General features: G+C 36.4%; 1 protein-coding gene across 9 annotated transcripts in view; it reads right to left on the reverse strand.

Annotated features, from left to right (window-relative positions):
* The window catches only part of STAG1 (STAG1 cohesin complex component), a 178,315-nt gene that overhangs the window by 60,655 nt on the left and 92,420 nt on the right, over nt 1–25,240 (reverse strand). For all 9 annotated transcript variants that reach the window (XM_068692780.1, XM_068692783.1, XM_068692784.1 and 6 more), the window contains 6 exons: nt 22,783–22,859; nt 16,953–17,157; nt 14,044–14,195; nt 9,357–9,430; nt 5,139–5,262; nt 1,033–1,131 (listed from right to left, as the gene is read on the reverse strand). In XM_068692780.1, coding sequence (XP_068548881.1) covers nt 1,033–1,131; nt 5,139–5,262; nt 9,357–9,430; nt 14,044–14,195; nt 16,953–17,157; nt 22,783–22,859 — 731 coding nt within the window. The remainder of the gene's footprint in view (nt 1–1,032; nt 1,132–5,138; nt 5,263–9,356; nt 9,431–14,043; nt 14,196–16,952; nt 17,158–22,782; nt 22,860–25,240) is intronic.

The following is a 25,240-nucleotide window of genomic DNA, read 5'->3' on the forward strand; positions in this document are numbered from 1 at the left end:
GTTCTATTATATTACCACAATTTTGGACAAATAGACTTTTTTAATATCTAGATTTTACCACAGCATATTTTCTTTTCCAATTCTCAAATGAATGTGGTAGTGAAAGGCTGATTACCACTGTGTTTTTATCAGTTGTTTATACAGAATAAATATATGGCAAGTTTTCTGTATTTTTTGCTTTTCTAGATCAAACTGGAGGACTTAAGAGTAACTGCAATGGCAGACATAACTAGCCAAACAGTATAAAATCTACAGTAAGTTTTTGAATCTGCTGCACAGTACTTATGAATACTTAAATCTCCACTTCTTTTCTAAACAGGATTTTTCATCATCATTGTAATCAAGATTTTAAAAAAATAAATTAAATTAGTCTTTCATTGGGGTGATAGCCTTTACCATAGTTCTGTGTCCAAAACACAAAAGCGATGGTAAAAGGTGCCAGCAGAACTGGTGACTGTGCCTGGAAGCTTTCTTTACAGAATCCAAGCAGAAGCAATGACAGCATTTCCAGTCATCTCTCCAGATACTTCACTTGTGAAGTAACACTGATATGTCACAAAATGAATTAACAGACACACTCTTGTTAAGATATTAATCAAAAATTAATAGGGGAGGGGTGGGGAGGAAGAAGGAGAGAAGGAGAGAAGGAGGAGAGAAAGCGCATTGTAAACTTCTGTCTTATGAACCATTTTTTCAGGCTGTTACTTTTGGATTTATTTTATGTGAAAAACCCTGTACAAGTCCTTCAAATTCAGTAAATCTAAAATTAAATAAGCAGAAGCAGATTGAATAATGACAATAAATAAATGACAATAATACAGATAAATAATCACGTTGGCCAAGCCAGATAAATTTTACAAGATAAACACTGTGAAATTAATTTGTCTTAATCTCAGCATTCATTAATAGTTTTGCTATGGTAGTTACAAGCCTTATGACAAGCAAATAAGTATATTTTTGCATTTAATATACGAGTCAAAGACTGGAACATGATGAGATAGATGATACTTTTATTTTCTGTACTCCTCTTACCTTGAATCTATTAGTGAACAGCTCCAGTTTTGGAAATAACTCTCTGTTGGTATACAGACTCTGAAGAGCTTTCAAACACTTCAACCTCACTTCACCTTGCTAAATAAAACACACTAAGATTAGCTGATATAATATTCTAATCAAATGCCATGAATATTAAATAATATAATTTCATAATTTGTTTAATGTACATTTACAACTTTATGCTAATGAGTTACCAAAGCCAATTTGCAATTCAGCTAAAAACCAAAAACCACATGCAGCTGCCTACAAACAATGTTAATTTTTCTATTTGCATGTATAAAGAATTTAATGTGGCATTACTTTAATGTCTCTTACTGTTTCCCTTTTCCTTTCAAGTAACTCCACAGTACAAAAAGACAAACAAGCCTGTAAGCAAATACAAAATAAAGACATCTGTTTTCAAGGTGGTTGGTGAAAAGATAGCACAGCAATTTATCTTTAGGCAAGAGATTAACAAGTAAATTTTTCCTGATATTTGCTGCTTACAATCAATGGACAACTGTTCAAAACAATTGAGTGTAGGCTGTATGTCTGAGTTGTTCTGGTGGGCAGAACCTAACTCCCAGCTACTCTTTAGACAGGGATCGCTTTGATCTGGTGGGCTGTAGGCAGGAAACATGGACATCGCAAGGCCATGGTTTACTGATCAAGATTTGTCACCTACAGGAACACTGATGATACGTGGTTCCCCTGGGCACATGTGCATCATCTGGCTGGCTGCAAATGTACTTCACATCTGCAAAGTCTCTAAACTATGGGTTCTTGTTAAAAAATATTTGTAGGTAATAAAAAGGTTATAAACATAAACCTGCTTTTCATTTCTGAGTCTGTCTATTCTATAATCAAGTCTGTATTAAAAAAACTGCTCAAGCTCAAACCTGAATGAACATTCAGAGACTGACATAGAAACAGAAGCTAAAAATCAATTTTTTAAGTTTCCTTTTCACCAATTTGAAAAATGGCAACAGAAGATAGAGGCACGGACAGAGGCAACCCCTGGAGATGACTGCCCTTCTTGGCAGACAAACACTGAGAGGATTTACTGTCTCTGACAGCAAAAAGGTCAGTTTTTTAAAACGGTGTTCAAGGCTGAAATTCATCTCTTCAGAGAGGGAAGAGCACATTAGTTTGCTAATCCTGTTATGAAGGTTTTAAAATAGAGTCAGTGGAGATTATTGACAGAAACCCACAACTAAGCACAAACAGCAATGACCTGGATGAGAATGTAAAAAAGGCAGAAGTCAAGCTGTACATGGATGTACTGCACTGAAGTCCAGAACGGATGAGGGAAAATGTGCCACAGATCATCAATACACCAGACACAAGAAGTTTCCTGAGTAACTATGAGAACCATAAGTAGTACATAAAGTGAGCATTAATGTGAGATTTTCACATCCCAAATATTCTTGGGGAAAAACACAGCAGAAATTTCTTGCCTACCAAGGGTACAGATGTTCAAGTTCAAGTAATTCCTAAGAAACTTAGGATAAAAGGTGGAAACACATTGATTCAGGGCAATAAAATGAAGAGACTTATGTAACTAAAGAGATTAGTTTACTTAACTAAGGAACTTCTTAGGAGGTCAAGCACAAGAGGAATTCAAAAAAAAATGCAAAACCAAGAAACTGGGGTACCAGTAGGCAAGTCTTCCAGACAGCGCCAGTGAAAACCAAGCTATTAAGAGATCTTGTACTTTTGGAGGGCTTGCATGTTTTAACTGGTTCTTACTCGATCTTTTTTTTCAGTAAGTGCTTCCTTTTGTACTTTCCCCCTCCATTCTGTCCCCCGAACGTCTCTTTCTCTCCATTTGCTTCCTTTTCATCCTTTGGCACACAGTTCAGCTAACTCTGACTCTTCCCCTATTCTCTCTCACCCTGTACAGTAAGCATAAACCACATCAAACAAACAAAAAAAAAACATCACATAGAATGCATATCAGGATACTAAACAGTCAGATTAGCTAGTGATTTATAGACTGAGAACACCAAGGCACATCTGAGGCTTGCAACAATAAATATTACAAAACAGCAGAGGCAGGAGAGCAGCTTGATGGTATTCTTCCATGTCTGGTCAAGATGGAAAACTTTTATTTTTTCTAATGCAACACTGTAATTGGAAATTTGTCTGATAGGAAAGAACATATTAACTTTAGGATAGCTGAGGTAAAATATATGTTAAGGCTGCAGACGCATGATTAGACTCTGGAGGATGTGAGAAAGCTATTGGACATGACATAAGAAATTGCTGGATGCAACAGATCACACTGTGAGAAGCTAACACAAGTCACAGATAGTGCCTTGAGGAATGGATAGATTTCACAGATGGTTAAAAGGAGTTATGTGAGAAATGGCTGGACTTAACACACACCAGAAAGGGATTGATAGCTGTGAAGCACAGCAATACTAGATTCTCTCTAATGTTGAAGTGCTACTTTGTGAAAATGTTCTGCTAGGATTACAGTGCCCAAAACTCCACTGTTGCTTTTAGGTATGCACTCTCAGTAGTGTCTGTAGAGTAAATAATTGTTAGGGCTCATTACAGCTGTAACAAGGATCTTCCTCCTACTCAAGATTTGTAAAATTGAGATGAAATGTAGAAGTTCGGCAGGTTTAGAGAGGAAAGCAATTGCATATCTTGTATCTAAAAGCACAGAGGCTATTCTTAACAAGTGAACTACTAGTCCAAGTCAAAGGAAGATGCATATCCGTGACAGCTATAGCTAAAGCAAAATATTCAGCAGCAGTATAGTCTCTTCCTAAATGATTTTCTTCAGACTTCAGAAAAAGAGTGACCAAGTCATATCCTTTACATGAATATGCTGAATATTTACATGAATATGCTGAATATAGGGATTTCTATAAGCTATAGAAAAAAAACACCTTTTTTTAAAAAGATGTTAACTATTAGTTATGCAAGTCATCTAAATGAACTTGCAGACTTCTGAATTTTTCCAGCAGCATTATTAGAGAAAAAAAAAAAGTAGTCTAAACCAGCATGCCAGAATTTAATGAGCATTTCAACACTATACGTAGGTCTCACCTGCTTTTCTTGGACATTCCTAGCAAGACTGTTTAGAGTAAAAGAAGTATGTCTAGTCATTTTGGTGAAAGTGGGATGATGGCTAATCCCATTTGTAGCCTGATGTAGAAAAGTATCCCGTACAGTCAGGAGCGTAAAGCCCTGTTCTATTAGCATTAGAAATGGTCCACAATTGCAGGAACTGACTGGTATGTGGGCTTGATACCACCCAGAAAAGGCAGGTTGTGGATACCATTAGTACTAAAGAACAGTGGTCAGACAGGAAAGAACCTTCAGATATATGTATCTTTTCAACTCCACCTAACCTTTAAACTTTTTTTTTTTTTTTTTTTTTTAATACAAAGCTAGAGACCTTGAACAATTTCTAGTGTAATAAAGGCTGAAAGGCCAGGGTGATGGCTGCTCTCCAAAACTAACTCAACCAACCATCTGAGCTCTTCTAAGCTGGCACCAAGAGACAGATTTGAGGAATCCACAAAGAACTGATGGATGCTTTCAGGAGATGGAGGAATAAGGTTAGAAAAATGTCCTTTAAAGGCAGCTGGAGCTGAAATGCCTGTAAACCGAAAATAGCAAAGATAAAATGAGTTGTTGAGAATTCCATTATTGAGGCACCAATAGGCCTGTTTGGTTAATTCTAGGACGCAGAGATGTTCTCTTTCCTCTAACTAGTGAGCAATGCAAATGGAAGAGTTGACTGGAAATCTCGTTCTGATTCTGCTTCAGACATGAGGGTTCTAAGGAATGTCAGCAAGACTACTTCTCTTTTAATTAGAAGAAAAGCAGCATGCAAAATTTTCTATTAAGATATGCTAACAGAGATTGAAAAAATAAAAACCATGTGAATCATCATGTGATTTGGGATAACTGTATCCTGATTTAAGTGAATGCATCAAAAAACACTGGTTGAAAGATAAATGACCTGCAGAAAAAAAAAAAGATCTCTTTATAAACCAAAAATGATATACTACACATGTCTTGGGTAGTAGAAGAGTAGCTATTTACAGTACACTCTTCTATGTACAGTAATACACAATACTTACCCTGTCATGTAGTGTCCAACCAACATATTTTAAATAGCTATCATTCAGGAAGGCATCACTGTACATTTTCATCCAGACACCAATTTCTTCAATACAGACAGCTCTAATCTCAGCAATAGCATCACTAGCAAGAAAAAAAAAAAAGTTAACCAGATTACAGACACGTACCATTTACCTCATTTACGCATTTCCACTGCTGTAGCTATAATATTTTGCCTTTACTTGGGTTTGATGAACTTCACTATATAGGGCTTGTCACTATGTAGTGCTCACTCATGATCTATCTCATCATCTCAATCTCTCTACATTCAGATACGTTTCCATTATCTCAAAAAAAATCTCATTCTATTTTGCCTCTTAGTCTATTATTTGACCTTTTCCTTCCCTCTTTTCAAACAGAATTATGAATCCAAGTGCTAGAGACTTCCTCTCAATAATTATTTCTGAAATACTGTCACTGTGATTTTCTAAGCAGGCTTGACTTCAGTTTCCAGCTAGAGATGCAGAATAAGTGCAAGATGGAGAAAGTTACTTGGTTTTACCAAAGGAGCTTGTCAAAGAGGAAAAACGGAATTTGTTATGTCAGCAGAACCTGCTTCATGCAGCATATGAAAGCCCTTGGAACAAAAGCCAGGAAAAATGTTTATATGTCAACATTAGTTTCTTCAATTTTTCTTGCCTTTTTTTTTTTTTCCTACATTCTGACTGTGGCAAGTGATGGAAGAGGCAAAGACAGACTTATGAGCTTCTTACTTAGGTAACGGAGCAGGAAACTGTCTGGAGAGATCACCTAAAGAGATCAGGAATGGAAATGACTTGAATCTGATTGGCACTTCCCTGCCTGATTGACATAGAGCATGGCATATTTACTAATAATGAACGACAACTAAACAACGGGAAAAGGGATTGGGGCCATCTGGCCCTTTAGTAATTTCATCTCTGAGACATCTGTTACTATGAGAAATTGCTTGTGCCACTCCAGCTGGCACTGCTTCACAGTTCCAAATTTCAGCAGTAATAAAAGAAGAGCATAGAAAGCCACCGCATAGAAGAAGGGAATGGTGCTTTGCAAACACTGGCCTTGCTTATAACTGAGACCCTTGTTTTGTGCTTTTGTTTTGTTTTTTTAAAAAACAAAAACAAAAACCTTTGGGAACAGTAATAAATATTGATTTCATTCTGAAGTTGCACCAGCAGAGCTCCCCCCAATCTAATTTATGAAAAAAATAAATTTCAAGCTTTAAGCAGTAGAATAATTGCTAAGTGCAACTGTATTTTTCCTAAAGTCTTCAGTTTTACAAAATGTAAATAAAATGTTCCCAATCTTATGCTCAAGATATTTATTGCATAAATTCACAGAATATAGTATAACAAAACTGCTATCCTATCCATACTGTAACTGCCTATGTCCTTCCAACCTTCACATTGGAAGACTCTGTATCATCTTCCAGGCACCAAGGTGAAAACCACAATTCCTACACGGACATAACAAACAATCATAATATGACACGTGACTAGAAGAGACATTTCTGAAGTCAGTTCTCTGTTTTTCTCATTAAACTTCTTATTACGGAGGAGACTGTACCAATATAACAGAATAAAACATGCATTTAAAGATAACGTATGAATGCATTTGCAGAATTTCTAGACATGTCATCAAATCACTGTTGTTGCCTCTCTATCCAAAGTGAAACACACTGATTCTACCAACTTCCAAACAGAGTCATTAAAACTGGTCTGTCAAACTCCCTGAAGACAGTTATGCTATAACCTCAAAAACTGGAAGGTAACTGTCAATCCACCATGTAGACAAGGTGCATTACAAGCAGGGTAAGTCATTAAGTAAGCTGTTCCTACCAGGGAATTCTCAAACAGGTTTTAGATGCTGTAAGGATGAATGCGCTAAAATAATACATTAAAGGGTTTGCACTACAAAAATTGCATTTGTTTTGGGGAATGCAGCCACAATGAAGTTTTAATTACAATTACACATATATTCACATATATATGTATATACATATATACTTCTGTCTAACTCTATATTAATTCACACTAAACTAAAATAGTAAATCTCTTAAATAGAATTATAACTATTTTAAAAGCAGAATCTGTGTGGAAGGAATCAGAATTCAAGACAAACAGCAATCTGTAAGTCTGCTAAGTATGAAACAAAAAAAGGAGCAACCACATATGCAGCCACAAAAAGTAGCCATATAGACATTTCTTCTAGGGGATGACAGGCTGAGTCCTCAGATCCAAGTAGGTTATTTCAACACCTTATAAATTTGGTAACTGTGAAGCATTTTGGAAGGATTTAATGGCAATCCCAAGAAGAACTCAAGTGTCAACAGCTATTTAATCATGCAACACAGCCAGCCAAAATCAGGAAAAATTATCTTTTCTGTAAGAATACATTCAACCTTCCCTGGGCAGACAATGAAAAACTGATTCTCAATCCAAAGATTCTCAGAAATCCCTAGACACTACAAACATTCACTTCAAGAGAGAAAGACAGACACAAAGAATAAAGCTATTAAACTAATTATGAGATTTAGTATATATACTCTGAGCTTCTGTGCAGCACAAATTGCAAAATACTGTGTATGAGTGAGGTGAATGGGAAACACTCAGACTTCTATTGGCAGCAAAATTCATAACCTATGTTCCTACTTTTAGTAAAGATGTCCCCCACGATGGAACCTTCTGAAGAGTTTTGGACATGGAGGATCAGATAAGAAATTCACTGGCCTCTTTTAAATGTTGATTTACCAAGGCAGGCCCATTAAATTTAGGACAAACCATAGCAAGCACTGTCAGGAAATAGCATTTATTTCATGCTAGATTACATCTGAATATTTTCATCAGGGCCAAAAATATTTAGGACACTGAAACAGAGTCTATAATGGATAACTGGGATATGTCCAGTGGACACAGGTATGCTTCTCAGCCTCTTGCTACAGTGGCTGTCCATTGTACCTTCTGGGCTCTCTCAGTCCATTTGATTAGCAGCTGAGGTTAATCAAGACCAAAGCTGAAGGTAGTATAAGCTGACCTTGTTAAACTGCACTGATGTTAAGAGACATGCTCCAACACCTCTGTGCTGTTCAGTCACACATTTCCTACCACAGGCCTCTTCCAAATTTTCCTGCACACCTTTCTCCACACTTACAATTATCTCTCAGCCCCACTACAGGTACCTTTTCACATTCTAACCCTCCTCCCGAACAACTTTTTCTTGCTTCTTGCCATTTGTCTAAAAGATTTCATACATGATGATGTTTTAAACCAGAATTGAAATCTAAAAGGTTAATTGCATAGTTTAGTATTGTTGAATTTTATCTTTTGACTTCAATAAGCTAATTAACATTTAAAGAGTTGGTTCACCAAGATGCTGCAGATGCTTAGAGGTATTTAGTGATGCAAAACAACCCTAAATCTGTCTTAAAAAACTACTGCTCTCTGATAAGCCACACTCCAAAATAGCATGCATTCGTATCTACTAGAATAGAGTGCACACATGCACATAAACACATGCACATGAATATATAACCTGATGAGTTTTTCTATTTACAAGACATATAATAATAACTACTGAAAGAAATTGTAATGTGTTAACAGTGCAATCACTTCTTTACTTTTTTGCAATTACTTGTTCTTGATATAAACATCCAATACAATTAACAAGCAAAAGCTATGTGTTAAGTGGAATTAAGGTTTTTGTGTGCCTTTATGCAGTTTAAAGAGGAAAAAGCCTAAAATAATGTTACAGTTGTGGTCAATGTGTATTATTATGGAAAACATCAGAAATTTGTTGTTTATGCATAAGATATACATAAGAAAATGCAGGATAGAGAGATACCCAACAACCCAAACTGCCCTATTATGATATACAGCGATCATGATTACATTACTATGTGATGTTTATGCTCCCACTGTGGACAACTTTTCTTTTTCAAGAGAAGAAGTTGTCTTCCACCAACTCCTTAAAGCTGTTTTACTGAATTAAAAATAGTAATAAAAAAAGCTGTGTAGACAGATCTATTGGGCAATTACTGGGGGTTACACTTAGATTTTCCTCTAGAACTTCAGTTATTTTGATACTGCTTTTATGGCATCCAGAACATTACATCAGAAGAAAAATCAACATAGAAAATGTCCTTGGCATTATTTGTGATTACACTTTGCTAACATAGTATACTGTAGCACTTATTTTCTTACCGGTATCTATGAACAAATATACCCTTAAAAATAGAGTTCATCATATTTTCGATTTCATCTTGGTTTTCTTGTAGCTGAAAAAAAAAATAAATAAAAGATCACTGCTCATTATAATTTGATATTCTACAATTCCTTACTGGGAAGCGCTAGAAGGACCACGGAACTGCTCTTAATTATTAGTAAATTCCCCATTTTCTGTTTTTCCAGCACATGCTTCTATTGTGTGCAGACACATACGTATGTATACATATATATGCAACGCTTTAATGTAAGAAAGTTAAAATTCTCTATAAACATCAATTAATTTAGTACCCAATTAGTCTTTTGAGGTCATTACTGTTCTTTTGCTATAGAAATTCAGGCACGTAGAAGCTACGTGCTCAGTAATGTCAGCAGTCCACTAGTCAAACAGACAGAACTGCGAATGGCAACTGAAGATACGAAGCCTGTTACTGAAAGAAGCAGCTACAGACCAGGAAGTCACCCTGTAAAACTCAACATCCTACTTAAGGAAAGTACTTCTGCATGTGCTCAATCTCAAATATATATTTAAGTTGCTTTAACTTCAGCGCCCATGATAACCGAAACTCTGAGCAAGAAGGCTTTCCAGAATCAGAGCATGGGTGCATACCACCAGAGCACAGCTGACACCCAGTTCCAGGCCTCAGATTGCAAAAAAATCAAACCGAACCAAACATCGAACCTAAATAAAAAAGGTGCTACAAGTAGTAGGAGTGCTTTAAAAACATCCCTTAATAGTTCCTCTGTAATATGACTGCACTTTATAAGTACTACAGAAAGTTTACTTTGTGTCAGTGGATATGTTAATAAATCCTGAAAGAACATCTTGGAAACAACTGAAGTATTCTCATATTGTCATCTTTTGTGCTAAATTAAATAAAGATGACTCGATTACAGCAAAACTCAGTTTTGTTAAATAAGATGATGCCAATTTTATACAATCAACTTTTGGAACAGAACTGCTACAACACTCGAAGCCATCATTCTTCCTTCAAGGTGTTTCTTAGTGTCAAAGCAGAATACCACAATATATGTTAATATAACATCTTCATATTTTCAGCATGAAAACCACAACAGAGCCTTGCTAGTACAGACTGTATGTATGAACAAAACAATAAGAACTGTGTAATCATACATTTAACAGACAAATTATCTTAAAGCCAGAGGCAAAATTATTATCAGGCTGTTTTGTCTTCCTGCATAACATGAGCTCATAAACACTTTCACCTAAGGGTTTATATTTTTCAAGCCATGTTTATAAATATTTCTACAATACCTTCCAGAAAAGATCTAAAGTAGCTTGCAATATTCAGTAAGTGAAGTCTCAAAGCTTCCTACAATGTAGGGAGGTGCAGCCTCCATTTTGCAAATGGAAAAACTGAGGCATGGGGGGATCCTGACTAAACTGTCAAACACCTGAGAAAGAAATAAATTTACTAGTAAAAGGGATTGTGTACAAAGAGAGGAATTGGGTGCATGCCAGCACTGCGTATACCAAAGGATTGGTACACTAAACAAGCATATTTAGGCATGGCTTCTGTTCTCAGTTTAAGCTCAACACAAATATGCACAGAATAAATACTCAATCAAGAATTTATATAATGCAAAAGAGAGAGTGAATTTCTAATCACTCCTCAGTTGTCTGATGTCACAAGCTGGCAAACGTCCCCAGAGACACGGGGCTAGTACGCACTATGGAATAAACTGACAATGGGAATGAACCAAGAAGCCCCAGGAGGATGTTTGAAAACCTACTGAGGCCCTGAAAGGCAAAGGGGAAGCTCCCTGAGAACTTCAGGTATGACAGAGGTGGACAGAGGTAGGAGAGAGTGAAGTTTATGAGCCATGAAAAGGTTAAGATGCTAAACGAAAGTGTACTTTGACATATCTTTGAATGCAAAATCGAGCAGCTACAAAGACTAAAGCACACATGAGGGGACAGCATGGATGGCTAACTCTCTCCTCCTTTTTCTACAAGGAATCTACAGCTCCCTATTAATATGGTAAATTATCAGCTATACAGCTGATACAGGGATCCAGGTGTTGGGGCAGAGCTGGTGTAGGAGAATCAGAGTTTTCGTAGTTCCAGGTGAGATCCATTTTACTTCAGTGAGCATAAACTGGCCAAGAGACACCGTTCTGAGCTATTTAAAGATCAAAAGTACTTTGTTGACATTTATGAATTATTTTCCATCTCCCAGCCACAAACCAAGGCACTGGTATAAATAAATGAAAGTCAGCATCAGCATTATTAGTGCCAGCTCTTGTCAGCTCATGTACAAACGTGTCACTTATCACTAAGATAATGTTAACTTCAACAGAGGTGGGGTGTTCACAGAAGACTCTCCATCTGCTTAATTCCTATAGAATCTTTTTTCACTAATATTTAAGAGATGCAATATCCACATGTATTTCAGCTTCAATAATAATTAACACCTCTTTCACAAATTTGATGTTTCTCTGTAACAGTTTTTTACACTTTCAACTTTTCTAGATCATGTACTTCAATCTGAATGCTTAACTTCAGGCATTTGGACAGGGAACTGCCTTTGGATTCCTGCTCTTACCAATGCTAAAGAAATTTAACATTCCCCCCCTCAAATCTAAGTAAAAACAAGGAGAACATTCTCCTGTTGACTTTGCAGAAATACTGGGTAACTCAAAAAGACATGTATGAGAAGCATAAAATTTGAAGTACTACTGGCAGCAACTAAAACAGAACTTTTTCTATTTTGGGGCTTACTGCAGTACAAAAATCATCCAGTTTGAAAAGCTCACTGACTAGAACAGACCGTTAATCTGCTCTCACATTAGATATGTAGAAGATGACACAAGAACGAAACCAGTTAGAAAAAGCATGCTGTACTTTCAACTTCTAATTAATTCCCACACTTAGCTTGCAAACTGGCCTACGTAACTTCATGAGGATAAACACATGCTGATGTAGGTGCTTATGAAGTTTTATTATGATGGCACTGCATCGAAAGAATCAACTGAACGTGCCATCACTGAATGCTATTGTAAATTTAGCATATTTAAAAACAGGAAATAAACGGTACTATCTTAGGAATACTTACATGGGGCCATTATGCCATTTCAACCTAAGGAAGCTATTTTATGCGGTTTCCTCTGCTACGCTTACCACCACACATCTGAGAACGTGTTCAGTCATCACCACTTCTCCCTGGCTTACACCTACGCAACATTTTGATTAGTTTTCATGTGTGGTGGTATGAGAGAGACTGAACATACATGCCAAGAGGTGAAGGCTGCCAAATGCTTAACCTTTATTCTTCGTTCAGGGTTTCACTGCCCCATGTTGGCCTGGGCATCAATGCTTCAAAGCGTGCCCAGAGCAATTATATACTGCATCTCCAAAAGACATTGAAAAGAACAGCTGAAGAACAAGTACAGGAGATGTCCACAGACACTGAGATACTGAACCAAGTTCTTCAATGTAAATAGCTAATTGTCCTTCTTTGAAAAATTCAAGCAACCATTAACAAGTGTGGAATAGAAACTGTGTTCTAGCTATTTTAGCTAAGCAATTCTGCTTTTCAAAATACTTTAACACTGACATGTTTCCTTTAAAATACATGTATTTTCCTTGCAGTTAGGGCATGAGAGGTGGTTCTTGCTTTGTGTATTATTACATTGTGTGCTATATTCTAATAATTATAAAATCCAACAAAACTTTTGATATGGATTGCAGGGGTAAAATACAAAAAAAAATACATCACTGTAATTATCCCCAGACTAGGACTATAAAGTCAAGCAATTTAAAGTCAGTTATACATAAAAGAATCCAAGGTGCACACAGGTAAGGCAGACAGACATCCTTAATTTGCCACAGAGTAAAGCAGTGGTGGAGGAAATGTATTCAAAACGAGTATATTAAAAATGATAAATTTAAATCTAAGTCATTATCTCCATATATACTACAATCTCCATATATACTTGAATTCTTCAATCAATCTTATGAATTTTGCATGGTATCCTTAAAGATTATGCATGCTTGTGTGTATTATGTATCCACTTTCTACTTCTTATCATTTTTAGATTTCTTTTAAGTACAACTCTAAAACTGCATTTCCTGGGACACGGTATTTTATTTAGGGATCATTACAGCAACCTTCTAAGGGTTTTGCTCACCTAATGCCAGACTGGTACTTACTAAAAGTGACTTTAGTGTCTTCCTAGCTTCTTCTCCCTGAGACCAGGTGCTATAGCCCCTACTCCCATGTTACTTGAAAGTAGCTACAAAAAGAAGTACTAATGAGACACTACGTAGTAACTGCAGCAATCAATGGGAGAAACGGGCAGCATGATGATGGACTACATGAGACTCTCTTTTCAAAATCTTTCTGTGTAACCATAGTAATGTTCATATACAACTTGAGACTAGTTTTCTTCTTGCCTGGTCATGTGTATAAAACTGAGAACAGTAATTATCTTCTGTGCAGAACAGCACACAAACTCAACTGCATGTAATAATACAAAATTTTAAAGTGCAGCCCTAGTAACATGCTTGAGATCACACGAACACCACAGCAGAAGTAATCTCCCATTTCTTACTGTGGTACTAAAATCACAAACCACCCTGGACTTTCTGTTGGAGGTCGTGCACATGTACCAGGAAAAAAAAATAAATAATCTTTTCACTTGCCTCTTTTCTTTTCTGAAGCAGCAGCTCCAATCTTTCATTAGCTCTTTTGCCAATCATTTTGTTTCTCTCAGCTTCGTACTGCCTCTGTGTATTATCCTGATGAATGCTCAGGTTTAAGGCAACATTCACAAGAGCAGTCATAAGCTTCATAGCTGCAAAAGCAGAACACAGAATATGACTCTTTACCTGTAGTCAGAGCTCAAAAATATTGCCTCAAGCAGATCCACATGCAGAGAAAATAACCAACTTGACCCTGGCACAGAACCACTTGGACAGCCACTTCCCACCCCAAAAAAACCCAGATAATTTGGCTGACCTAAAAATCAGAAATCAGAGTACACATACCACATTGAGCTCCAGACAGCTCCCTTCTCTCCAGAAAATAGGCAACTTCTAATGTCAGAGCAAGCACGTGAACCCACAGGATCAGTGCACACCATTAAGCCAGTTATGTGCAGTTACAGACATTTCTCTGTTAAGAAATATCATTACAGATGCCTCCACACTAAAGGTAACCAGTAACTTCTGAAGATTAGTCAATTTGGAAGGGATCACAACATTGTTTCTCTGAAAGAAAAGTCTGACCCTGCTCTAAAGTCAAGTGTATAATTGCATAAAAAATATGATTTGAACTTCATGTGCCCCTTTATACACATTTTCAAACCTTCTGGATTTATTATTTTTTATGCATATTTTTCTGTCTTAATTTAGTTTTACAAAAACATTTCTAAGTGTCTTTCCTACGTTCTGCGTGGTTACATAGAATATCACAATTTACAACACTGAAAACAGCAAAAGAAATTTATCGATCAATCACATTCTCTCTGGCTAAGTACGCAGCATTGTCCTCAAGTTCAAAAAGCAATTATACAAATGGAGAAGTGAAGCTACTCTTATAGTTAACTTTGTCTTATCTTGCTATTGCTTAAAGTTTGCAAACCTAGAAGTACCCACATGTCTTCTTCCCTTAGTTTCTTGCCATAATGAATAATTTCTCATTCAGATTGGCTAGCATGGACGAAAACTGAAAGCAAAGACCTCAGAAACACTCCTTCAAAAATAGATGAAATTCTAAAAGTAGGTTTTCATAATTTTTATCAAGACTGAGCTTCCTTGCATCGTGCTGACTTCTGCTCTGCAGAGTAGCAGTATAACGAAATGTGCAAAAGCTAGCCTGAAGAAAATTTGCAGAATCAAAACAAAGCTCTCATGTTTGTTAATAAATAAAAATAATTAAGTGTATGGCAAAATCAATTGATCTAATGGAAAAAGCCATCAGTGCCTTAAATAACAGAAGCCAGTTGTGAAAAACTTAGGCCTTGGCATTTGCTCATCCTTGCTTGCAGGTTCTAGTTACATGATAGCAACTATTTCCTCTACAAAGCATGGTTCCTGGGTCATGTTTCTAGTGCATGGGGCTGTTTCCTCTTCCAATCAAGCTTCTCATACTTTTCGAACATCTGTCCCACAAAGGGGTGAACCAATCAAAATAATGGTCTAAGATGTGTATTATTATTATCCTAACTCCACAATCTCTTTCCTATAAAACAATCAATCATAAACTAAGCAAAAAGCAAATCAAAATCACCTGAAATTGAAGATCAGTATCCAGTATAAACTGGAAAGAAATTGTTTCCATCTCTGATTAAATAACTGGCACAGATTCCCAACAGGTTCTTTATCTCCAGCTCTAGTAGTGTTTACTTTTGAAGACTGAATTTGTAGAGGCAAACTCTCAATGTGGTCAATTATGTCTGAATTATTAAAGGTTTATTATTATTATTATTATTATTATTATTATTATTATTATTATTATTATTATTGTTATTGTTATTATTATTATTATTTTACCACTCCCAGTTACCAAATAAAATGAAGGATACCAGGGGATTTCAAAATAGAGTTCAGTTCCTCTAAGTTCAAGGTTTTGATTTTCAGTTTGAAAATCAAGCTCCATTCACATCTGGACTTGGTTTCTCAAAATCACTGGTAATCCGCCTCTTAGATTAGTGAGAGATGAAATTAAAAAAAATAAGTCTGATTTCCACTATGGGTGTTGAATACTTGGAAACCTGAACAAAACTGTAAGAGGCTGACTGTGAAAACTAACTACATCAGTAAAAAATAACAGCAGCAAAAATATTCAGATTAATGACAAACATCTCCTACAAAAGCTTCACATATTTGATATGATCTATAAATGGTCCAGAGAAAAGTCTTCCGATAAGATGCATTTCAGCACATGAGGTCAGTAGAAGGACATTACCTGATGGAACTAGTGTTAGACACCTGCATCGAAGCTAGTAATCCTGGTATTGCTTTATAATTGGAGAAAGACAGCTACTTTTACACAGCAATTCATCCATATTATGGGAGACATCTAATATAGGTCAGATGATATACACTCTTAGAAAAGTCTATTTCTATCTAGTGATATAATCATTGCCTGACTTAAATGTAGGCAGGTGTGTTGAAAGGTGCAGCATGGCCAGAGGTAGAAGACAGAGCGACGTAGAATATGGCCCAATGTTCCCAAATTTTATGCTTCTCAAGAGTGAAGACAGATTTCTATTGACACTTAGAATAAGTTTTGTACTCTAAAATGCCAAATTATAAAGGCATGCTAACCAACAAATGAACTAATAAAGAAACACATGACTTAAGTATGCCACTTTTGATTCACAGGATTTACTGGAGTCCCCTGTGAGGCTTAGACGTACTCCCTTCCAAAAGGAAAAGTGTATTGTCAGTAAAGTTATACCATGTGTGTTAATTGGATTTGATAAAGCTTTCCAGAGTTCTCAGGACTTGCCAAATTCCACCTATATCAAAACTAGCAGTAATTCTCAAACCAACTAACCTGTAGTAACTCTTTTGAAAACTCCCTTCTTTGTGCTTTGTTTACTTACCAGCTAACGTACTGGTGTGCCTGAAAGCCCGGACCTGGGAATCTGACAAACCAGTCAGAAGAGAAATCACCGTGTCCATCATGTATTCATCATAGATGATGCTATACTGACACTGTCGAATGAGCACTCCAATGAACTCACAAAAATTGGATCGAAACTTCTTCCACTGTGGCCCAGGCATGGTAAGTGGGTAATCACCACTGTCCTGAAAAACGAGAAAATGAGCATACTAAGTAAATACAGACCAAGTTTCTAAGTTAAACAGTATCTTTTTCCTCCTAGCTAATGGAAAACATCCAGAAAAAACAATTTATTCTTCAATAAACAAAGAAACTTGTTGGCATGAAAACCCTTTTTGAGAGATTTGATTGTAATTTTTCTATACTTGCATTCTTATCTCTGCATAGTCCAAAATATGCATCCAGACTCAATTATTTTTCTTATGTCCTGGGTTAGGAAATGCAGATAAAGGATAAGCAAGGCACATTTCAAAGTATTTAAGATCAAAATCTAAAGAAATTCTTGCGTGATTGAAGGGTTGTATCATTTTCCACTCCCCACCTTCCATCCCATGTTAATATTCTAATCATCTGGCTGCCTCTCCCCACAAACTCTGCTTTATTCAAGTTTGCAGTTGAGATCTTATCAGAAAGTAATGATTGCCCTTTTGTGATCTGATAAGCTTACCCTTTTTCTAGTGGTTAAACCTACCTTCTAATAAATGCAATAGACTTTTTTTTCAAGTTTAATTCCTCTCCAAGACTAATTTCTCACTATTCTTCCTTCAAGCAACCAAGCAATCTCAGTGAGGCTGCCCCCCCCCGATTAGAAAACACAAGCCAATTCCAGATTATCCAAAAGATCAAGGCAATTTTCAATTTTCCATCTTGAATCTCTCCCCCAAAATAGGAAATCAGCAGCATAAAGGTTAAATCTATCTGTACATATTTATTCTGTTTTTGGGAAGAACAAGTATTTCTATTACCTTAGGTCTTGTCTTACTGCACAGGCTAACCCTTGTAAAGCCAGTAACTTAAGAGCAGAGGAGCTCTAATCAAATATGCTTTAACCTATACTTAACACAAGATACTCCACTGCACAAACCAAAAAACGTACCAATTTTAACTAAATCACACATTCCAACCATACTAAAATGATTTAAATGATTTAAAATACCAAGACAAGCATTTAAATGTTAGAAAAATACAAAACTGTAAGGCAGTCATAGTGACCCATAGTTTCTCTTTCATTACTATGCTGAGTAACAAACATTACCTTAACAAACACTATTTTTCCTTCTAACTTTGAATACCCAATTTGAGAGAAACAAGACCTTTGTTAAAAAAAATAAATAAATCAGAGTTTTCACGCTCCTGATACAGAAATCTCTTAGCATGTTCAATTGTAGCTGTGAGTTCTAAGAACTTTTGTAAATCAGACCAAAGTGTTTGATATTAAAAATCAGATAAACAGCAACATCATTAACCGTGTCGTGTGTTTTTAAGTGTTCTTTTTATTTCTTAAACAGTCTGTTTATGCCTAATGTTTATTTGTGAATTTCAGCAAGGCACAGTGTCTTGCCGTCTAAATATGAGCCCTGTATTAGGCTTTTAATTATATAAATTTAGTACTGAAATTAAAATGCTGAAGGCTTCTCTTCAATTTGCCTGGCAGTAACCCATATGAACACCCCAGAATTCTTTTACCCTTTTCTTCTTCCTGCTTGTACCTTTATCTTCACAAATAACCTCCAGATTAATTCTCTGCCTCCAGAGCACCTGTAGGAACTCTGTATGTGAGCTTACATAAATATTATATGCTTTCTAGATGTATGGATATGTAACCTGTAGAACAGAACTGCAGGACCTCTAGTGCTGTGCAAAACTACTCATATTTGTATGACGTATTCTTAACCCACAGTTACATATTAGATGGTCCTTTTGAAAAGTATGTGAAGACTGCTCTGAGAACATCTCATCTTCTGAAACTGGAAGAATAAATTGCCAATAAAACTGGTTTGCTGGATCATTTATTTCTGAATACCAATAAAAACGTGGCATGTTGGCGATACCAATATATGTGATACCTGATGGTACAACTGTTAGAAAACTGAAACCAAACCAATTTATTGCTCATCTGCTATCTGCTATGAGGGAATCTGTCTATGAAACGCCTGTGCTAATAAGCCAGGCATCCAAACAGTGCAGCAGAAAAGGCTTCTCTGCGGAATTCCCCATTTCAATCTGAACTGGTAGCAGCAATGAATGAAGCTATTTCCATCATTTCCAAGTCCTGTGCAAGTGTTCTTCTGTTCATAATAAGAACAATTAATGGTCCAATCCCTGCTGCAAATACAGAAATCAGGACCAACAGCCAGCTGACTACTGCAGCACTGGAAGAACAATGAAATATCTTAGAAAAAATAAAGGAAGCTGCAAAACTGAGTATCTACAATGGAGATTAAGATGTTTTCTGGCACCATACTGTGCTAGTGAATACACAATGCAAAATTTTACTCTAGCTATTACTACACTTTTAGTATTTTCTCCTAATAACTCTAGGGTTGTAGAATATATTTATCAAGTCACAAATACAAAAAAGACACTTTATACCACCTACACACATGTACCAGTGAGCACCAGCCCCTTTCAACTCCAATCTGATACACCAGACCTGGCATTTTAGGTACAGGGAGGAAAATATGATACAGAAGTGGATTGCCTCCCTCTGAAAATGACAAGTCTAAAGGTGACAATGAAGGTGGCAGCAGCCCTAAGCATCTGCCTTGTCTCAGGATGACACAGGGGAGATGGACATTGGCATTTGGGAGTTCTGGGGTAACAGAAGAGGTACTACAGATAAAATGCCAACAACAGTGGTATTTAGAATGAAGAATCAAGAGGGCTGTTGGTCATCTGTGTAGAAAATGCTGATACTTTACTGAGATAATATATGACCACCTGACCCAGCTTCCAACGTTGAACTCTTTCTGGCTCCCTTTTTTTCACTGCTTATTATAGAATTGGCAAAAAACCAACAACACACACAAAACCAAAAAGAAAGAAACAAACAAAAAGAAACAACAACAACAAAAATAAACAGTGGCTCAAGAAAGCTGTCTAGTCAGTCTACCTGGCATCAGGGAGCACAGCCAATAGCACTGCTTAAAGAAGGCAAGAAGTAGACCTGCCTAAGCTCTCTTATTTCTCCAGCAAGTAAAGAAGGGCCGGGGGGTGGGAAGGATCAAGACAATCTGCCAAATCTAGCCTGAGCTGCCTTTAGTCAAAGGACTGTCACTAGCAAATGGTGTCTGCAACCACCAGCTACTTACTAGCTATTATTCAGGCAGTTGGAATAGGTGATCCTTAAAGATCCCTTCCAGCTAACTATTCCATTATCTATTATCCAGACCTCCCAGAAACAAATGACTGTTGTTCATAATGAAGTGGTAAATACAAACCAAAGGGCCAAGAACTTGACTAATGCCAAGCTAATCACAGTTGTAATTTTAAAATCTGGTGAAGGCTGAGAAAGACTTTTTGTTTCATTATGTATTTTACCCTGAACACTAATGGAAGCTGCTCTCATTCTGTAACTTTATATTTTGGCTGGTCTTTTTTCATGACGTATGATATCCTGCTATGCAGAGAACATTCTGAAATACTATGATTAGTAAAATGAACAAATGGCTTGTATAACAATTATAAACTCACCGTGCTGCAATCACAGGATATACGAACATCACCAACTGCACCAAATTTTAAAATGTTTTCCACTGCTAACAGGGCACGTGTTTATTCCAGATTTCAAAATGTTCACTGGGTTGAGGTCTAAGGCTAACAATTTCATGCTTTAATACTAAAACCTACAAATTCTTTCATATACTAACTCAAATGTTAAGGCAGAAGACCAAATGGAAGCTTTCTGTTAGAACTGCAGAAGTTGAGAAAAGTTTTAACGAATGGAAAAAGAAAGTTTATGCACTAGTAACTGTAATTCTTTGCAACATTTTGCTTACATGTACATTCCCACCATGCATAAACACGTAAGGGAGAGACTTTTTCCTCTACCTCCCTCTTTGTTTCTGACATAATCTCTTCCTGCCCTCCCAGGATGATCATACTTGGCAAAAAGGACTGAATCCTAATCACAGAAATAAAATTCATCTGCATTTGTTCCTAAATTTTCCAAGACAGCTGCACGTTTTCATTGAAAGACAGAGCCTCTTTTTCTATAGCAGCAAGATCAGACTTTTTATAATTGTACTTTTCATGCAGAGATGCTAGGGAACAGCCAGAATTGTACAGGATCTGTCAACAGGAAACCTGGCCAGAGATCAATCCGAGTTGGTGTGGATGCCCCAGTAAGGCCAATCCAGCTCTTTATCTTCTCTGAGAAACACTTCTGTTCTGAATACTTACTTGGAAAATATGTGCAGTTGTGTTTCTAACTTTACCAGATATCAAACACTTGTAAAAACATAGAGCACTGATGTGATATTTGGCAGAAGCTGTCTGATAGTATCTAAGATCTGCCACAGGATGGTCTCATCTACATGGAGAGTATCTCACAGAACACACAAAGTAAAGGTTTTGTAGGAGCAGAGCAATGTTCATATCGTCAGTTTTCTTGCTTAATTTTTTGAATCACAGCCTTGACATTCTATCTAGAATTGGTCAGAAAAAGACTGCTGCCCTACAGAAAATTTGCGTTTCAATGTTCGTTTTCCTTACTAAGCAAACTGAACATTCAGAATATTTTTTTATACAAGAAGTATCAATGGAATTACAGTTTTAAAATCTCAATGCTAAAAATTGTTCATTAGGAAAACTTTTATTTTGACAGAAGATACTCAATCTGAACTGTAATATGTTTGTTTCAAACAAAATGTTTCTATCTTTTGAAAGAGAGATTTCTTTTTGTAACACTTCCAAAATGGTAACTTTCATGTCAAGTTTGGTTTAAGTTGCCAATTCAAATGAACAAAACATAAATTTGCACATAGAAAACAGACTGGAATGCTGCAAATGCCAAGCCTGCAGTCCTGTGTCAAGAATCCAGAGTTCTGTGTCGCATGATGGCAGTTTCAAGTGGTCAACTACAGCGTCCAACATACCACCACCAACTGAAGTTAGATGAGAAAATTTTCTATTGTTCTTCTTACTGCTTCCTCTTATTAATCCCTCTAAAACAGTCATCTCTACTACCCAAGATATGAGTTGACAAGAATATTCCTAAAATCATTCAAAGGTACAAGATTCTGTATGAAGGACTACCACGGACCCAAGCTAGTTCTTGCAGCCACATGTGGCTAGGCTCTCTCATAGGCATGTAGGTGTGGTGCTAAGGAACATGGTTTAGTGCTAGACTTGGCACTGTTAGCTTAAAGGTGGGACTTGGTATCTTAGAGGTCTTTTCCAGTTTAAATGATTCTGTGATTCTATAGCTTGCTTGATGCAAGCTTGCTTCATGCTTTTGTGTGATAGTACACTTACACCCTTCACCTGCTTGGGTCACAAACTTTTCGGTACCGGTATTTCAGCATCCAAGGCCTACTCAATCCACAACATTGATTTTTCAAGATCAGTGGCTAATCAGCCTTTCAAATTATTTCACTACCTTCTGTTTTTCATAATTATTCTTTCTAAAGCTCATGCTGGCCTGTTGATCCTCATCCAATAGTTGAAAATGCTGCTTTGCTTGTCAACATAATTTCTTAGACTGAGACATTGCTTATCCACTGGTTTCTTACCCACTGCATGTTTATTTTAAAACAAAAGAATACCGTAATGTATTTCATAATGTTTAAAGCACTATTTGTATAACATACCTCATCAAATTCTTCTGTCATTTTCCTTATGATTTCTGCATTTTGCATGTTCCTGAACATTTCAATTCTTACAGTACCTGTAATATAACAAGGGAACAAAAGAAATTAACACAACCCATTTTTCACATCAAAATAACAATCTCAATGTTTTTCTGCTGCTAAATTTACAGCTCAATAATACATATGAAAGAGCATTTAATGTGATTATACAAAAAACACTGAGAAATAATGACTCTTGAAGAGACAAGTAAAACCATCAGAATGGAAGTTAGTAATATTTTCCACCTTTTTACTCTTCACAACTGAGCAAGCATGATAGAGGAGCAACTAAAAACCAATGCAAGACTCACACCATATATGCAGTTACCAAATCTTTTTAATTTTGTATGCAAAATAAAAGTCTTTCAGTTCTATGGCCGTTACTAGTATTTCTCTACTTTTTTATGATTATAGATTACAGATATACCATGACCTCTACATGGAGGCACAGGAGTGGTTTCCAAACTGCTTAACTCAGGACCAGCATGGTTTATTACTAAGCCACAGTACTGTGTGAATGGAGCTCTGTAGACCAGAGCTACCACAATTTCATCGTGTGGTGCTATAGTCAAGACGTCTCTCCAAAACCAAAGGCTCCAAAAGGCTCAGTCAAGATGTGAGCCAGATCAGGACCAAAAGCAGCAACTGCATCTATGTTATTCCTTCATCTTGATTACACCATTTCCCCATCACCTGAACAACGAACTTTACAGGAATAACTTCTCACTGTACAAAGCTACCAGAACTGAAAATATAATACAATAGCAATTAATGAAAATACATGCAACTTGAATGAAATCACACTTTATATCACATTATTACCTTTAAAACTAAACATTGCCTAAATCTCCAACCATATAATGCACCGTAGGGAATATTTTTTTTTGTTACTGCATTACATTTTTGCCACTTGACAATTGTCTTTTGTTAAAGGAGGAAACACATAAAACATAAGCAAACTGCAGAACTACAATTCTCATCCCAACCTTGTTAACATTACAAAGAGTAAATCTCCCTAGTTTTGCAAAAATTTCAATTGGATTAGTAATCCACTGCATGGCTTCAAAAACTGGAATCAGAATCATAGAGACTTAACAGCTAACAGTATTAACTCCTGTGCGAAGAATAAAAAAAGATAAGTTAAGCATACTAAATATTGTGGGAATGTTTTTATTACACTATTTTATTCCATGAAAAACAAGCATTAGAAACATATGCATTTCAAAACATGTAAGCATAGTTACAGCTTTTATCTCTTAGAAGGGATACTGTTTCGTAGCAGAGCTTAAATTTTGATTTCTTGACTTGTTAGTGCTTCTTTATGAAATACTATTTACTTATCTCTTTCACATTAGGTTAACACTCAAGCTTAGTTCTAACAATGGTGATTTACGTCTGTGCATGGTAATTTGCATATTTTTAATAAGCAATTAGTAATGCACTGTATTGATATAAAACAAGAACTCAAAAGAATACTACTGTATGACCTGAACTGAAGACCTGTTTTATTGGCTTTGAAATCACCTCTATATGCAGCTACATTTTAAATATTTCTCCCAACAATGAAAGTTTTGTTTTAAATAAGTGAAACAGTTTCAATGTCTCAGCATGTTGGAAAGCCAACAGCTATTCCTAGAAATCCATCTCAACTGCATTAATACCTTTCTCTCATTGCATGCTGTCATCTGTTCTTCTGATTAGTAACAACACTCACTGAGTACAGAACCTATTGACTTTTATAGTCCTGATTCAAATGTTATTAATTCAATTTACGTATTAAATAACTTCTGTACAATATATAACCATGTTACTTTGTATATTTACATTGCACATTGCATATTTACTTCATATATTTACAATGTATTACCATGTTACTTTGTCAGAAAAAGTAAAAATAGTGCAACTAAAAAGCCTTGTTAATGCATTTCCCTCGATTTAAACCTCCCTCCAATTTAGTGTATTTTAGTGTGGTTCTCTGCACCTTTCCTCCCTGAGGTTATGGAATGCAATTATATTGCGGGCACTATTTGGTGGCTCGGATATTGTTACTTTTTAAATCACCTCCTTTTTTTTAACAGTCAAGTAAAGTAAAATTTTCCTTTGGATGCTTTCTCGAAAGCAATTGGTTTCTAGAGGTAACTGCTTAAAGGACTGCATTTTTTAATTGCATCACTGCAATGCAGACTATTTATGACTAGGTCTATATATCCCTGTTTCTTTAGCAGCTTTGAAGATGCAGAAACAGGGCTCAAAGAAAGCTGATGGCTGGTACCAGAGGCACTCCCTGTGTTACTGTCAGACAACAAATCGGATATCTTGTGCCACAAGGGCAGAAACCTGGAACCTGCCCACTGCACTGGCCCAGGGGAGAGGCTGCAGCCACCGGACTGCAGACCCCAGGCAGCCTCTTCTGAACCAT

This window comes from Anas acuta, chromosome 9 (genome assembly GCF_963932015.1).
Source record: "Anas acuta chromosome 9, bAnaAcu1.1, whole genome shotgun sequence".
Taxonomy (NCBI): Eukaryota; Metazoa; Chordata; class Aves; order Anseriformes; family Anatidae; genus Anas; species Anas acuta.